The sequence below is a fragment of the Petromyzon marinus genome, chromosome 34 (assembly GCF_048934315.1).
Source record: "Petromyzon marinus isolate PM22_M1 ecotype Great Lakes invasive population chromosome 34, UKy_Petmar_22M1.pri1.0, whole genome shotgun sequence".
Lineage (NCBI taxonomy): Eukaryota > Metazoa > Chordata > Hyperoartia > Petromyzontiformes > Petromyzontidae > Petromyzon > Petromyzon marinus.
Window position 1 is genome coordinate 478,742 of NC_133700.1, and position 17,100 is coordinate 495,841.

Here is a 17,100-nt window from a genome sequence, read left to right on the forward strand (position 1 = left end):
TAATGATAACCCACAGCATTGTAACAATGATCAGCTACGGCAGAATAATTCGTTCTGCCATGTTTTAAATCTAATTTGTGCTTGCGAATTTGGTCAAGGTACTCTGCAAACCTCCCGGTTATTACCAGAGATTTGTCCACGAGGCCATCTAGATATACAAATACAGACACAACTTCAACCGAGAGGATGGTTTCAAATTAAGCAACCATTGGAAAGATGTTATAAATCAAGTCAAACGTTAGCTGCCTTTTAATTGTACAGCAATTTTCAGTGGTAGTATGCCAAACTTTAGCTGCTTCTTTCGTTTTAAAAAATGGGGCGTACTCGCACGCCATCGCCTCCCCCCGAACCCCCCTGCAGCTTAACAAAAGGCGGCTTAACCCAGCCCTCCCACCCACCCACGTTCCTTTTTGGCTCCTCCTTCCCCCCTTAACCTATATATAAACCCGATCGTCTCAGAGCTGTGCACTTGACACAGATATTCTGCTGTGACTATTCCACCTGAAGATGGAAGCTTGTGTTGCCTCCGTAACGTCGTGATTTAATTGTTTTCTTTTCTTTTATTTTACCTACGTGACTTTACCGAATAAAACCAAAGAGTATGAATCCTTGCAGTCACGAAAGCTTCAAATCTAGAATTATAATCCCTTGTTCATCATGCCATCCTTTTTACGTGAGGGTTCTGCCTTTGTAGTGAGGGTTATAAGTTGACGCTGAGGAGGGGGGAGGAGGCGCCTCGCCCCCCCATTTGGAGGACGTCACCTGTTCATGATTATTAATGAGGGGGGCTGGTTGACGTGGAGTGACGTCACGCACGGGACACACAGACATTCTTGGCTCATTATAGTAGTAAAAAATCACATTGTGTTGTACATTTGGCATTCTCGCTATTGTTTTCATAGCGCACGGCTAACATCATGAAGACAGGCTGTTTTTCACAAAGTCTGCAGGCGTTTCAGAGTAGGGGGTGACATCGTGCTGTGTGTGGAATCCCAATTGAGCAATCCACAGGGACATTTTTCAAATTTGTAAAATTTGGACCATAACACCGGCACACAATAGCCTACTAGTTTCCAATGATATCAAAGGATCTTTAGCCTCCACCGTGAAGCAGATGACGTGTAGTAATTTTACCGTTAATATACCCGCAGTAATAACTTGGGAGGCCTTCCGCATTAGAAACACACACCTCTGCAACAAGCGGTAGACGCGCTACCACTGCGTAATGTGGATGGCGGCGGCGTGCGAGTGAGCTGTGTGAGTTGAGCTAAGCTGTGCGTGAGAATGAGCTGTGTGTGAGCTGCGTGTGAGTGAGTGTGAGTGAGCTGTGTGTATTAGTGAGCTGTATGCGTGTTTAAATTGAGATTGGCGGGTGCAGGGGGGATTAATTCCAGTTCGTCTCAGTCTGAACAGGCAGGTTTGCGTGTACGTACACCCATCATCATCATAATCCATCTTCACCACCCATAATGATTACCATTCATCACCAACACCATCACCCATCATCAACACTCCGGTAATCAATAACAGTTCTCATTGAACATTCTTAATCTATAAGTAAATTAAACGTAATTGAGGATTCAGGTTTTACCTAGAAACAGGTTAGTAGGCCTCAAGCCTTAGGCCTAACGGTTTAAACTTTAATTTGGTTCCCCAACTATTTTTAACTATATTGAGGATTATCACGCCGCAGGCTTCGTCTAATAACAGGTTAGTAGGCCTCAGGCCTAAAGATTTAAACTTTAATTTGGTTCCCCATCTAAGGTATTTAATAACTTAACAATTTTACAGAGGTCCTTCGATGGGAAATTATCAGTCACCTCTAAATCTATAAGTATTTTTAAAACTAAATTGAGGATCAATTATCTTGCCGCAGGCTTCGCCTAGTACCAGATTAGTAGGCCTAAATGTATAAACTTTAATTTTTACTCATAGGTGTTTAATAACTTAATTTTTACCGAGATACATGAATTGCAGATTATAAGCCACCCCTTAATCAATAAGTAATTTTGTTTTAATGTAATTTGTGGATTAATTATCTGTCATGTTATCGTGGTTATAGCTGTTCATGAATGTTGCAGAGGTAAAGGTGCAGTCCTGCAACTGCCGGCTCATGCCACCACGAGGAAGCTCTCGAAAGCCTGATGAGATCTTCCTCAAATCACTACTGTGTTGGCATATAGCACATAATATGCTCTCGGCCTTCATGGGGTAAACCAACAAGGTAACATGATTACACTCAACAGTGATATGAAGGAACAAGACATTATGACTCTTCAATAACAGCTCATAAGATTTGTGGCTATCACATGCAGTATTTTTGATAGAGCGTCATTCATGCGAATAGCAATCCCATAACGCAGTGCACGTCTGAGCTACTGCTCCCCGGGTCTGCCTGAGCTGCTGCTCCCTGCGTCTTCCTGAGCTGCTGCTCCTTGGGCCTGCTTGAGCTGCTGCTCCCTGGGCCTGCCTGAGCAGCTACTCCCTGGGCCTTCCTGAGCTGCTGCTCCTTGGGTCTGCCTTAACTGCTGCTGCCTGGTTTGCTCAGAAACGCTCTTCGTAAGCAAGGAGCCAAAGCTTCTGCAGGAAGCCCTCGACAGTCTTGACCCGCTCCTTGAGGTTTTTAGCCTTCACCTGCTTGATCAGGTTATTGCCCTGTTCGCGAATATTCTCGAGAGAAAAAAGAGTGACGTGTTAGGTCACATCCGCGCTAGCGTAGAGAAATAGCAACGCACAAAGGTGTGCTTACAAACAGCAAGAACTTGAACGACTAGTCAACTTCATGACCTGGAGCTGACCGCCACCACAAACTCAAGCACACGGGCGAGAAGCCGTACATGTGCGACGAGTGCAGCAAGACATTTCTCGCTCGGCCTACCGGTACGTTTTCACTTGTGTGTTTAACTGTTGTGGATCTTTGTTATTTTAAAGATGGCAGTTCTGCTGTGTATCCTACTGCTGTCCCTCCCGGCCATATCTAGTGCCAAACAGAACTCCACCACTGGCAGCCCTCGTTATTTCTCGTCTGTACTTGATGCTCCATTCGACACTACACCTGCTAGTGAAACAGCTTCTAGCCACTTCTACACTCCATCATTGTATCCTTTTAAACCCTATCTCTGTCCTATTACTTCACCAGCACTCCTTCCTAACTTCATTCTGCTCTTAAAAAATGTCGCCATATGTAAGCAGCTGCTATTCGTCCAAGGTTCGTCGCTCTACATCCTTTCACAAAAAATACTTGTGCAAACTATTAATTCTACTTTTTTATATTCTTAGCTCTTTCGGTAAAGTCACGTTGAAGGGAAACAATAAAATAATAAAACATATAAAACAATAGAAAAATTATTTTATTGTTTCCCTTCAACTTGACTTTACCGAAAGAACTAAGAATATGAATTACTGCAGTCACGAAAGCTTTAAATCAAAATAAAATTCTACTTTTCTTATTTCTGGGAGGTATTGAGCTTCACCCTGGCCCAAATGCAAATAACCCAATTAATTCTGTAGATTTTTCTGGCAGAAAAGGTGTTGGTATTATACACGTCAACATCAGAGGGCTTGTGATTAAATTAAGTCAACTAAAACTAGAAGTGGAAAACCTGGACCCGGACATTTTATGCCTTACAGAAACATTTCTCACTCTGGCCGTCAATGACTTGCAGATTACAATTGACAACTACACCCTTTTTCGACTTTACCGAGGGTCTAAAGGAGGTGGAATTGCCATATATGTTCATAGTATTATTGCATGTTCACCAGCTCATTCCTTATTAAAAAATGTTGCTTTGAAGGTCTGGCTCTCATAATCACTCTCCCTAAAAATTAACAGATATTGGTAGTGTGCTGCTATATACCACCTAGTGGTAAGGATGTTGAAGCTGGGAACGCAGTGAGGGAGTTTCTTGGGGGCCTCCCTAAAGGTGAAAACATTTTAATGGGTGATCTGAATTGGAATTGGCTAAACCCGCCGGCCGTGGCCACATTTTGCAGATGAATTTAACCTATTTCAATTAATAAATGTCCCCACAAGACCCAACCTAAAAAATCCGGGACAGTCATCTCTGCTTGATGTCCTATTGACTAATGCCCCTCACAATTTCCCACTTACTGGTGTTCTGGGTAATAACCTTAGTGATCACTCCTTTATATTTGGGGTAAGATCGTCAGCCAGACCCAAAGCCCCCTCTAAATTGGTTGATAAGCACTCCATGAGACACTTCAGCATACAGGCATTTACTAATAATGTGTTTCACTCGGATATTGACAAGGTCTGTGATATCCACAACCTGACTACGGCTTGGGAGACCTTCAGGCATACGTTTCTCCAAATTCTTAACAAACATGCTCTGTTGGTTAGATTTAAAATTAAAGGCAACTGCCCACCATGGTTTGATCCTTTCATTATTAAGCTCATGAAAACTAGGGACAAGGCTTGGGCATGTGCTCAGAAAAGTAATTTGGTCAAAGACTGACTATAATACAGGATTTTAAGGAATAGATACATCGAAATCAATCTGGGTTCCGAAAAAAATACAGCACCACATCTGCTACATTAGACGCTGAATGACATTTACAGTAGTCTTGATAATAAGCAGAACTGCGCCAGTCTATTTCTTGACTTGTCCAAAGCCTTTGATACAGTTGACCACAACACCCTGCTTAGTAAACTAAGTTGCCTCCGTTTCTTCAAACACGCAGTGGAATGGTGAAAAAATTACCTCTCTACTGGCACCCAAACTGTATTCATAGATGGCTGGAGGTCAAACAGTGTTAATATTACAAAAGGGGTTCCACAGGGTTCCATCCTCGGCCCCCTTTTGTTCTCTCTTTATGTCAATGACTTGGGCACTGACCTGGATCATTCCAGGGTAAATCGTTTTGCAGATGACACGATACTGATTACTGCTGGCCGCTCTCCAGATGACGTGATTGCTAAGCTACAGGGTGATTTCAACAAACTACAACATCAGCTAGTTGCTCTTAAACTAGTCCTGAATACCTCCAAAACCAAGGTGCTATGCTTCTCACCAGGACTAAAGCAGGAAGTTATTTTTCCCCAATGACATTTCTTAAATAATTATCAAAGAAAGCCAGTCAAGATCTATAAGTATATTGGGGTCATCCTGGATTCAAAACTGAATTTTGAAGATCACATTGGTTATATTGGTAAAAAGACAAAAATAAAAATTGGTTTTCTGTATTGACATAAGCACTGCTTCCCCCCTATGTTCCGTTTGGAAATGATAAAAGCAACCATACTGCCTCTACTTGACTACTGTGACATCGTATATAAATCAGCCCCCAGTACTATACTGAAGATGCTTGACTCAATTTATCACTCGGCATTGAACTGCCCATATAGGACCCTCCACTGCGATCTCTACATTGGGTCAAACTTAACATCTCTTAATGATCGACGGCTTGTGCATCAGATCTTATTTATTCACGATGTACTTACAAAAAAATCTGCAGACTACCTGCTGGATCTCCTCACTGTTTCGAAGAACAAATGTGACCTAAGGTCTTCGCTCATTTACCAGCTTCACATTCTTTATTGCCGTACAAATACTGGAGGAAGGGCATTTGCTATTGATGCCCCCAGGGTCTGGAATGCTATCGCCAATAAACTGCAACTTGGATCACTACCTGTGAGATCTTCACTCAAAACTGCTCTAGAGGAGTTGTACACCCCTAGCTGTCACTGCTATTCAGTGGCCTGAAATCAAATATATCGCTCTGGATGACCACTACAAAGTATGATCTTGAATTTTGACTATAGTTTGCTGATCTTTAAAGGTGCATTGAAAATGTTTGATACTCTTACTGATGCTCCTGCTGTTATGGAGTGACTCATGCTGCCAGCTATGGCTGCAAAGTTTGGTCGTACATGTTATGTATATCGTTTATTGTTAAATTTGAATCGCAGTTCCTATGATCACTGTTACATTGTTTTAATAGCTTTAATTTTGATTATTTCGAAAACGTTTTGGTTTAGCCATATTTGTTTGTTGAAGTACAGAGTTAGACTTGTTATTGTTTGACTTGCATCCCACTGGGATTTTTGCACACAGCATTGATATACGGTGCTTTTTCTGGAAGACTTTGCATGTTTTTTCCTGGATTTTTCTGCTGCGCGTAGTCACTTTAAGATGTTTCTTGTTCATGTTTTTGTTTGTTGCGGTTGCACCCGATTCAAGAGCCGAATAGCTCACAGGGCTATATCTAATAACTGAACTGAACTGCTGTCACCAGAGACAAAGCAGAGAAAGAGCATTCACTATCGGATGATGTCGATTGAGGTGCATTTATTCATTGCGAGATTCGGCCAGCATCAGCAGCAAATACAGGTGACAAAGACCTTGCTCAAGGTGTAGGGATTCTTATGGAGCTCCAAGTTGAGAAATACACTTTTTATTTTTATAATGTGGTTACTACAATGGTTACTGCGGTAGGTGCCGTATTCATTATTGTAACAAAGAAATCATAAGCTTTACACTTTCCGGCAATAATGCAGGTGTTAAGATGTAGTAGTTACTGCAGTCTTGATTTAAACCTTTCATGACAGCAGGAATTCATATTATTGGGTCTTTCTGTAAAGTCACATAGATAGGTTCAAAGAAAATAACAAAAATTAACAAAAAACTACGACGTTTCGATCGCAACATAAGCGGTCGTCTTCAGGAAAAGGGGGGTTAGCTTCCAAGGCAAACTGTTTAAATTGGTTTGAATTGGGCGTAGCTCAAATGTCAGCAGCCAATGATAATGTAGGTGGTGGACAGCCAACCCGACGGTGGTTCGTTTTCCACCAATCAAAGGGCTGCCAGGTGAAAATTTGCATGTTAAAGAGAGATTAGCATGTTAATGGAATATCGCAGCGCCGTAACCAAGGGGTTGGCGCGCGAAGTGACTGTGAAAGCGCAAGTTTGAAATGAGCGTAAAGCACAACTAACATCGGAAGGTGGTAGGATGGGAACATCATAGCCAAATATGACTTAAACTGGTTGATAACGTCCTTCCAATAATTGCTCAGCTTGTACCCATCTTATCAGTTGAAATTGTGTCTGTTTGATCAAATGTATTTATCTAAGACGAAGGTACTTTGCAAGCTCACTGGCTATCAACAAAGATTCGTTTATGAAGCCAATCATTCGAAGGATGATATCAACCAGTTTAAGTTATAATTGGCTATGTTCCCATCCTACCACCTTCCGATGTTAGTTGTGCTTTACGCCCATTTAAAACTTGCGCTTCCACAGTTACTTTGTGTGCCGACCCCTTGGTTGCGGCGCTGCGATCTTTCATTAACATACTAATTTTCACCTGGCAGCCCTTTGATTGGTGGAAAACCAACCACCGTCAGGTTGGCTGTCCACCACTTACATTATCATTGGCTGCTGACATTTGGGCTACGCCCATTTCAAACCCCTTATAAACAGTTTGCCTTGGAAGCTAACCCCCCTTTTCCTGAAGACGACTGCTTGTGTTGCGATCGAAACGTTGTAGTTTTTGTTATTTTTGTTATTTTCTTTGAACCTATCTACGTTACTTTACCGAAAGACCCAGGAATATAGTTACTGCAGTGGTCACTGCAAAAGTGCCTTTAATAGTATATATGTAGTTTGTCTCTTAACTGTGATTCTTAAATATGTTGTTAGTTTTAATGTTATGTCAGAAAGACTTAGTCTGTGTGCTCTCCAGTTGTGTGGGTGAAAAGTGGGCTACGTTTTTTTGCCCAATCCTGTCCAGCTGGCCCGACAAACTAAATAAACAAACAAGATCGTTGAATTCTCGTTGTTGTAGGTGTTGTAGGCAGTCACCTGTCATCCAGCACGGAGATGACGTCACCAGCGCGGAAGGTCAGCTCGTTGTCCTCCGCCGCCTCGAAGTCGTACATGGCACGCACTTTGCGCGCGTCGCCAGCGGCGCTGCGGGCCAGCGCGGCGCCACCCAGTGCCGTCGCCGTGGGGTACAGCGAGCCCCCCGCACCCACGGGGGCCACCACTGCCAGCCCCGTGGTCTCCTTCAACGACAGCTCGATGGCTGCGGGCGCAGAGCATGGACATCGTTTGAGCCGTGGCTGCTGCTGCTGCTGCTGCTACTGATGTGACACTCGTAGCAGCTATAGCAAAAAGCTACATTGGCTACAACTGTAGCATCAGTTCGAACAGCATCAGCTAGAACAGCATCAGCTAGAACAGCAGCCACAGCTACAGCAGCAAAAATTACATCGGCAGCAACTACAGGAGCAGCAGCTACAACAGCAGCTACAACAGCATCAGCTACAACAGCATTGTTAAACGCTCATACACCAATCTATTACGAGCCTATCCTCATCTCTTGAGATCTCTCCTGGTTAAAAAAAATACTCTCAAATCCACTCCACTGACAGAGCTGTGACCAACGACACCCGGATACAACGGAGAAGTTGAGAAGCCGGAAGCGGCGATCATCGCGCTCAGAGCCAAGTGAGTGGTGACCTCAGCAGTGTGGGAAGGGAGAGAGGCCCCGCTCGCCCGTACTCACCCTTGGCGAGGTCGTCTTCCTCCTGCTTGGCCGTGACGGTGCCGGGGTCCTTAGGCACCAGCGCCGGACTCGCCTTCGCTTGCTCTGCAGCCTGGAGCACAACAAACGGGCACGGCCACCACACGGATCACACGGACGCAAGGGCACGGGCATGGCGACCACATGGACACGTGGGCACTGCGACCACACAGGTCACGCGGACACACGGGTACCACACGGGTCACGGGGACACACGGGCACGGCAACCACACGGGTCACCTGGACACACGGGCACCGCACGGGTCACACAGACAGACGGGTAGGGCAACCACACGGGCACGGCGACCACACGAGTCACCTGGACACACACACACAGCGACCACACGGGTCACGTGGACACACGGCACGGCAACCACACGAGTCACCTGGACACACGGCACGGCAACCACACGGGTCACCTGGACACACGGGCACCGCACGGGTCACACAGACAGACGGGTACGGCAACCACACGGGCACGGCGACCACACGAGTCACCTGGACACACGGCACGGCAACCACACGGGTCACCTGGACACACGGCACGGCGACCACACGAGTCACCTGGACACACACACACGGCGACCACACGAGTCACCTGGACACACGGCACGGCAACCACACGGGTCACCTGGACACACGGCACGGCAACCACACGGGTCACGCGGATACACGGGCACAACCACCACAAGGGTCACCTGGACTCACCGGCACGGCCACCACAAGGGTCACCTGAACACACGGGCATGGCGACCACACGGGTTAAGCGGACACACGGGCACAGCCACTATACGGGTGACGCGGACACATGGGCACGGCCACCACACGGGTGACCTGGCCACACGGGTACAGCCACCACACGGGACACGCGGACGCGACCACATGGATCACGCAGACACACGGGCTGCTGGCATGGCCCAGTAGGAGCACGCTTGCTACTTGCTGCAGGGGTTCGTAGTTCATATCGAGGAGGCTGCCCTGGTTAATACCGAGTATAATGCTACGCGGCGCCGTCTGTTTCACAGTGAACGTTAAAAGATCCCGTGACGAAAAATCGGCTGTGGCTGGACCCTCTTAAAAAAGTCTGGAGACTCGGTGAGGCTTTTCTGTGCCAAAAAGTGTTAAAAATATAATAAAATAATATCATGGGACCTTTTTGCCAATATCAAAGTATGAAAAATAAGAATAGGTTTTCCCCTTTCTGGCAATAAAACAGGAGGTATAGTCTCCTGTATTATTTTTTCTATATACGTGACTTTACCGAAAGAACCAGAGAGTATGGATTCCTGCAGTCACGAAAGCTTCAAATCAAAACTGGAGGTGTTAAGATTTCCAAACACCAAATAGATTATACCTTTTTGCAAAGCATCAAGTCTCCATTGACCACACGTACTTGTGGTGAAGATGCAAACATGCTCTGATAAGACATACATTGTCTTTGAAACTGATTGGCCTACACCAGAGACAGCCTTCTCTATTGCCTAGTCTCACCAGTGTCAGACCAGAGAATAGCTGCTCAAACTGAGCTATAAATGCTCTGATACTTGCATTGTCTTTGTACTGTTCGCCTAATCAACAAAATCCCAATGTAGCGTGGAATCGGCTCTTTGGATTTCCTCTCTCCACGAGCGTCTACTCTGTGACTCGTCTCTAGTCACATCCTGTGTCCCCGTATCTCACTCCACCGCTTCCATCTCCCACTCTAAACTAAACTATTTTTTATTTTACCAAGTAAGGCCACTGAACTACATAGCTCTTTTTCAGAAGTGACCTGGCCACAAGTAATAGCTCAATGAAGTGGCTTATCATGTGGAAATCTATAGCAGCCAAATACTTTAAATTAATGTTTCTAAATGTAGAGGGAAAAACCGGACATGGAGAAAAATCCACGCGACCACAAGGAGATCATGCAAACTCAGAATATACAGCAGGCGTCAAGGGTTGGGATCGAACCCACAACCTTCTGTATATACCAGGTGAGGTAGTTAACATCTCGCCACTCAGTCTCGCTCTGCTCTCTGTGCCCCGCGCCACTGGCCAGCGACCGTGCGTGGGGGGTGCATGGGGGACGCGTGTGGGACCTGTGAGCCAGGGGCAGGGAAGGCCACACCCTGATCCTTCAGGTTCTTGATCATGGCGGCAATGAGGCTGAGCTGTGGGTCGTTTTTGAACTCCTCGGCCCACTCCATCATCAGGGCTTTCAGCTTCTCACCCACCTTGGGGTGAGCCTGCGCACACACACGCCGGCCCAAGCACGGAGACTCAGTCGTACAAAATCCAACTGGGAACAGACGCAAACGTCATGCCGTGTCGACGACCTTCATGGGCGAGTCGCAGACACGGTCCCTCGCTTGGAGAACATGAAGCAGGTGGTGACTTGGCCCCTCTGGGCCGGTCGAGGTTCACAGTTCGAAACCGGCAGGCCGCTCTGGTTATTACTGCAGTGTGTGCGTGTAAACCGTCAGCCATTGCGTCATGGTCCAAATTTGCCAGATTTTAAAAATAATACCGCAAATGACTAAATTGTGATATGTGAATGGGGTTTGTTTCTCTGAATTTGGGGGAATCAATATTTCAGTTCAGGATAAAGCACAAAATGCGATCACGTGTAGGAGACAGGCACGATCACGCCACAACATCACATCACATCAACACAACACCATCAAACCACATCACCAAACTACTGTCACGGTGCACCATCACAAACATCACCACGACATCGCGTCACACCACACCATCACGTCCCAACGTATATTCACATGGGGGCCATCATGTCTGTATTATCAATATGGTGATGGTTCTGTCTGGATGTCAGCTGTTGCTGTGTGACAGCATGCAGGGATTATTGTATTTTACGTTTACAACATGTGCACATACATACTCACATCGCACCTCCGATTAGCATGTTTGGCTATGTACGATGGGAAAGAAGTTCAACATACATGCACATACACAGGTGTGCTCACCTTGTTAAGGACGTTGTTTACTTCATTTGCAAATTCCCTTGAACAGACTTCCAAGTGAAAGATCTTCCCACAGTTGGACACACAGGCCCCCAGGAGCTGCAGAGGTGCAACACACACACACTCACTCACGGTGGGCCCATGGGAGCCCGGCATGGCACACGCACACACATACTCACGGTGGGGTTATGGGAACCCATCACGGCACACATACAGTGAGGAAAAAAAGTATTTGATCCCCTGCTGATTTTGTACGTTTGCCCACTGACAAAGAAATGATCAGTCTATAATTTTAATGGTAGGTTTATTTGAACAGTAAGAGACAGAATAACGAAAAAATCCAGAAAAACGCATGTCAAAAATGTTATAAATTGATTTGCATTTTAATAAGGGAAATAAGTATTTGACCCCCTCTCAATCAGAAAGATTTCTGGCCCCCAGGTATCTTTTATACAGTTAATGAGCTGAGATTAGGAGCACACTCTCAAAGGGAGTGCTCCTAATCTCAGCTTGTTACCTGTATAAAAGACACCTGTCCACAGAAGCAATCAATCAATCAGATTCCAAACTCTCCACCATGGCCAAGACCAAAGAGCTCTCCAAGGATGTCAGGGACAAGATTGTAGACCTACACAAGGCTGGAATGGGTGACAAGACCATTGCCAAGCAGCTTGGTGAGAAGGTGACAACAGTTGGTGCGATTATTCGCAAATGTAAGAAACACAAAAGAACTATCAATCTCCCTCAGCCTGGGGCTCCATGTAAGATCTCACCTCGTGGAGTTGCAATGATCATGAGAACGGTGAGGAATCAGCCCAGAACTACACGGGAGGATCTTGTCAATGATCTCAAGGCAGCTGGGACCATAGTCACCAAGAAAACAATTGGTAACACACTACGCCGTGAAGGACTGACATCCTGCAGCGCTCGCAAGGTCCCCCTGCTCAAGAAAGCACATATACATGCCCGTCTGAAGTTTGCCGATTAACATCTGAATGATTCAGAGGACAACTGGGTGAAAGTGTTGTGGTCAGATGAGACCAAAATGGAGCTCTTTGGCATCAACTCAACTCGCCGTGTTTGGAGGAGGAGGAATGTTGCCTATGACCCCAAGAACACCATCCCCACCGTCAAACATGGAGGTGGAAACATTATGCTTTGGGGGTGTTTTTCTGCTAAGGGGACAGGACAACTTCACCGCATCAAAGGGACGATGGACGGGGCCATGTACCGTCAAATCTTGGGTGAGAACCTCCTTCCCTCAGCCAGAGCATTGAAAATGGGTCGTGGATGGGTAATCCAGCATGACAATGACCCAAAACACACGGCCAAGGCAACAAAGGAGTGGCTCAAGAAGAAGCACATTAAGGTCCTGGAGTGGCCTAGCCAGTCTCCAGACCTTAATCCCATAGAAAATCTGGAGGGAGCTGAAGGTTCGAGTTGCCAAACGTCAACCTCAAAACTTTAATGACTTGGAGAAGATCTGCAAAGAGGAGTGGGACAAAATCCCTCCTGAGATGTGTGCAAACCTGGTGGCCAACTACAAGAAACGTCAGACCTCTGTGATTGCCAACAAGGGATTTGCCACCAAGTATTAAGTCATGTTTTGCAAAGGGGTCAAATACTTATTTCGCCCATTAAAATGCAAATCAATTTATAACATTTTTGACATGCGTTTTCTGGATTTTTTTGTTGTTATTCTCTCTCACTGTTCAAATAAACCTACCATTAAAATTATAGACTGATCATTTCTTTGTCAGTGGGCAAACGTACAAAATCATCAGGGGATCAAATACTTGTTTCCCTCACTGTACACTCACGGTGGGGCCACAGGAGCCTGTCACGGAGCACACACACTCACGGTGGGGCTATGGGAGCCCGGCATGGCACACACATACTCACGGTGGGGCCATGGGAGCCCGACATGGCACACACACGCCCACGGTGGGGCCATGGGAGCACGTCACGGAGCACACACACTCACGGTGGGGCCATGGGAGCCCGACATGGCACACACACACTCACGGCGGGGCCAGAGGAACCCGTCACGGAGCGTACACACACACCCACGGGGGGGCCATGGGAGCCCGACATGGCACACACACACTCACGGTGGGGCCATGGGAGCCCGACATGGCACACACACACTCACGGTGGGGCCATGGGAGCCCGACATGGCACACACACACTCACGGTGGGGCCATGGGAGCACGTCACGGAGCACACACACTCACGGTGGGGCTATGGGAGCCCGACATGGCACATACATACTCACGGTGGGGCCACGGGAACCCATCACAGAGCACACACATTCACGGCGGGGCTTTGGGAGCACGTCACGGAGCACACACATGCGCAAACCCCCAGCCCGCCCAAGGGTAGCCATCTCATGCTCCACCGTGAAAAACTAAGCAGACAGCATGTCCCTACTCCAAATGAGTTTCTCCACACAAAAATGAATGTTTTCTACACACATCATTGGCCGCTCGGCCTTCTAGGATCAGAAATTTTCAGAAAAATTCGTTCAATATAAGCAAATGTTTGGCAAGTTTCGCCTTACAGTGTTTCATCAAGTCAGGCTTGCTTAAACCGAAGATAAACTGCCAGATGTTTATAGGCAAAGACTGACTCGGATAACAGTTTGTATTGTATGTACATAAATGCATCGCCTCCAGGCGGCGCAAACGGTAGCCTCACACGACACAGGCAGAGGGTACTCACAGTCAACGCCTGCATGGCCACGTGAGGAACCTTGTTATTCACTCTCTTCATGGTCGCCCGGAGGCAGTCTTTGGGCCTGTAGAGCAAAGACAAAAACCCCCCCTATAGACTTTAACAGACTATTAGGACAAATGCTGTTAGTGAGCAGCTATAAAGGCTGGCATGGCACATGAGGGGATGGGTGGCCAACACCACGCCCGGCCACCTTTGTCTCCCGAGTGATAATATTTACACACCGCACCAGGTACTCATTTGAGGATGAGTCGACCTAGGGGAGGCCCAGGACTAGTTCAGATAATCATCACTTGTGTTGGCCGTGAGCAGGAATCGAACTCGGGTCACTGGGTTCGTAGCACGCTAACAGCTTCATTACTGCTCCCGTGTGTGCCTATAAAGCAAGCGCACACACACACACATACAATATCTTACAGCCTTAGAACATGTAGAAGGTTAGTGCCAAATACATCCACATTTGAAACTGTGTTTTAAATACTGTATATTAATGTTTCTAAATATTAACCTTACCCATGTACCGATAGTTACATTTTTAAGTGCAATGTAATCGAGGAATTGCCAAATCTTGAATTTGTTGTTGACAAATCTGCAGGAATGTATGTAGTAGTTTCAATTTAACTTGAATGTTCAATTTATATGTAATTATTTACTTTTAGTGACTTTTCTCTCTCTTACTCTCATATTGCTTCTTGCATTGTTTATTGATGTAACTCCCCTACTGGACATCTGTAAAGGAGCGCTTCATAGCTCATTAGATTCCTTCAGTCTAAAGTAAAAATTCTGATTCTGATAAACACTAATTCAGGGGGTTGGCCAAACATCCCAACATAGGACCACGGAGCTTTGGAAATTGTGCCATAGGTTCTGACTTCCTTCACCCGTCAAAAGTTCTACAGCTTTTGGAGACGCAAGCACATGACAGGATTTTATACAAATTAAAATGGATATTATTATTAGAAGTTTGACATGACAGGTTTACATAGCAATGATCTCCACTGTACCTCTAGAAATGTTATGCCACGGAACATGTGCACGGGTGGGAATGGTAGCGACACCACCACCACAAAAGCAGCAGCTACACAAAGAAACTGCCACAATTCTTTGTCCAAGCACTTTTATAAATTTCTTTAACTGTGCAAAACCAGCATGCACTCCCAGACATTGGTGTTAAGCTGAATAAGCACACTCAGCAAGCAACACACATTCTGTGTGGTATGAACTCGGTAATAAAGCTCAAAGCGAAGAGGGCATTGCAGATATAGATGCCATCATGGTTCACAATCGCCCGCTTATGCAAGATCCCACTGCTCTAAGCACCCCACCCACCCCACTCCCCAGACCTCCAGCAACCATCCCGGCAGCCTCACTACCACCATCTGGCTGGCTTTAGGTCACACTAGCTTTACTACCCGGCTTCGCCCGAGACTTGGATTCTTGTCTTGGATTAATACACGGCCTACGCGGAGGGTTGGGGGGGGGGATGCCAAATTTCAAGTTTGCTGCATATTGGGAAGTATGCTAAACATTTCGAACAGACACATTAACAAATTTCCCTTTTTAATATATATAGATAACTCTGGGTGCCACTCTACTAATGTCCGTCTCAAAATACCCTCCCCCATCCTGCGAACCAACCTGACCCATCGCAACCTCCTCTCCCTGATTACATCTATAGGGGTTTCACACCGCAATCTATTCTCCACCCTCCAAGTTGTTTACTCTGCGGTCCCCTCTGGGTCGATTTACATTTCTGCTGGAGGAATTCTGTAGAAAATTAGCGCACGTTCTCTGGGTGGTGGAACGGAATGGAAAACAGTGGAATGTTAGAGGTACGTGTGCGTTTTAATGGATTCACATCTGCAACTCAGATACAGTACGATCTCACTGAGGCACTCAATGTGCCACCGCCAATATGCCCTTGTTGAACAACACAAATGCCCAGAAGATATGGCTCCTTCACATCTGTGTCCCTCAATATAAATCACAGAGGTATTAGTTACACAACCCATCGGCCGCTCGGCCTTCTGGGAGTGCATAATTTTGGCAGCATTCATCCAATGCAAGCAAACTCTGGACTGGTTTCAAAATAGTTTAATCAGCAGTCAGGTTTACCTTGAATCAATGCTAGTGAACTGGCGATGTTACAGGCAACGACCCGTTCTTTCAGGTATGGTCCTAGTTTGATGCAAAATGATACAATACATTTGTCATTGCATAGATCACTGCATTGACCAGTGAGTAATGTGGGCGGTATAATATCGCTTCCAATCCTCATGTGGAGCCCAAGGGGCCACGGTTCTCCCTCACCCTTGCGGAGAATGTCCAATCTTGTCGCAGACGTCGAGAATCAGAGCCCAGTCCTCCGTTGTATTCAGTTCACTGGTCGCTTTTTCTGCACAGGCCAGAACCAGCAGCCCACACACAGTGAGGCACGTTACCCATGAATGAGACAACACACACACATGCACAGCCCATTGTGCCAATCTCCTGTTGGATGAGGGCCTTCCCACGCCACGTGGATCTTATTTGACCATGCTTCACCACGCAGGTCATTACAGGCTTGTGAAAGTGAGGAACATAGACATTGGAGGATTGTACAGTACAATACTATATTGTGCTGCCTACATCGTAGGCCCTTGATGCAATCTTTCCCATGTCCCCCCTGAGTGTCGTGGGTCCCAGTGGCGAAGCAGTGGTCGTGTTGGCATAGGAAGAGCGCGTGGATGGGTCTGGGTGTTTCTGTGATCCTCACCGCCCCCCTACACCCCGTGACCCTCACACCCCCTACACCCCGTGACCCTCACACCCCCTACACCCCGTGACCCTCACACCCCCTACACCCCCGTGACCCTCACAC

The 17,100-nt window shown here is 46.4% G+C and overlaps 1 protein-coding gene across 6 annotated transcripts in view; it reads right to left on the bottom strand.

Annotated features, from left to right (window-relative positions):
• Positions 1–17,100, bottom strand: part of STAM (signal transducing adaptor molecule) — a 32,996-nt gene that overhangs the window by 13,636 nt on the left and 2,260 nt on the right. For all 6 annotated transcript variants that reach the window (XM_032965310.2, XM_032965307.2, XM_032965309.2 and 3 more), the window contains 6 exons: positions 16,551–16,635; positions 14,229–14,304; positions 11,511–11,606; positions 10,626–10,772; positions 8,527–8,617; positions 7,821–8,043 (listed from right to left, as the gene is read on the bottom strand). In XM_032965310.2, the coding sequence (XP_032821201.2) occupies positions 7,821–8,043; positions 8,527–8,617; positions 10,626–10,772; positions 11,511–11,606; positions 14,229–14,304; positions 16,551–16,635 (718 nt within the window). The remainder of the gene's footprint in view (positions 1–7,820; positions 8,044–8,526; positions 8,618–10,625; positions 10,773–11,510; positions 11,607–14,228; positions 14,305–16,550; positions 16,636–17,100) is intronic.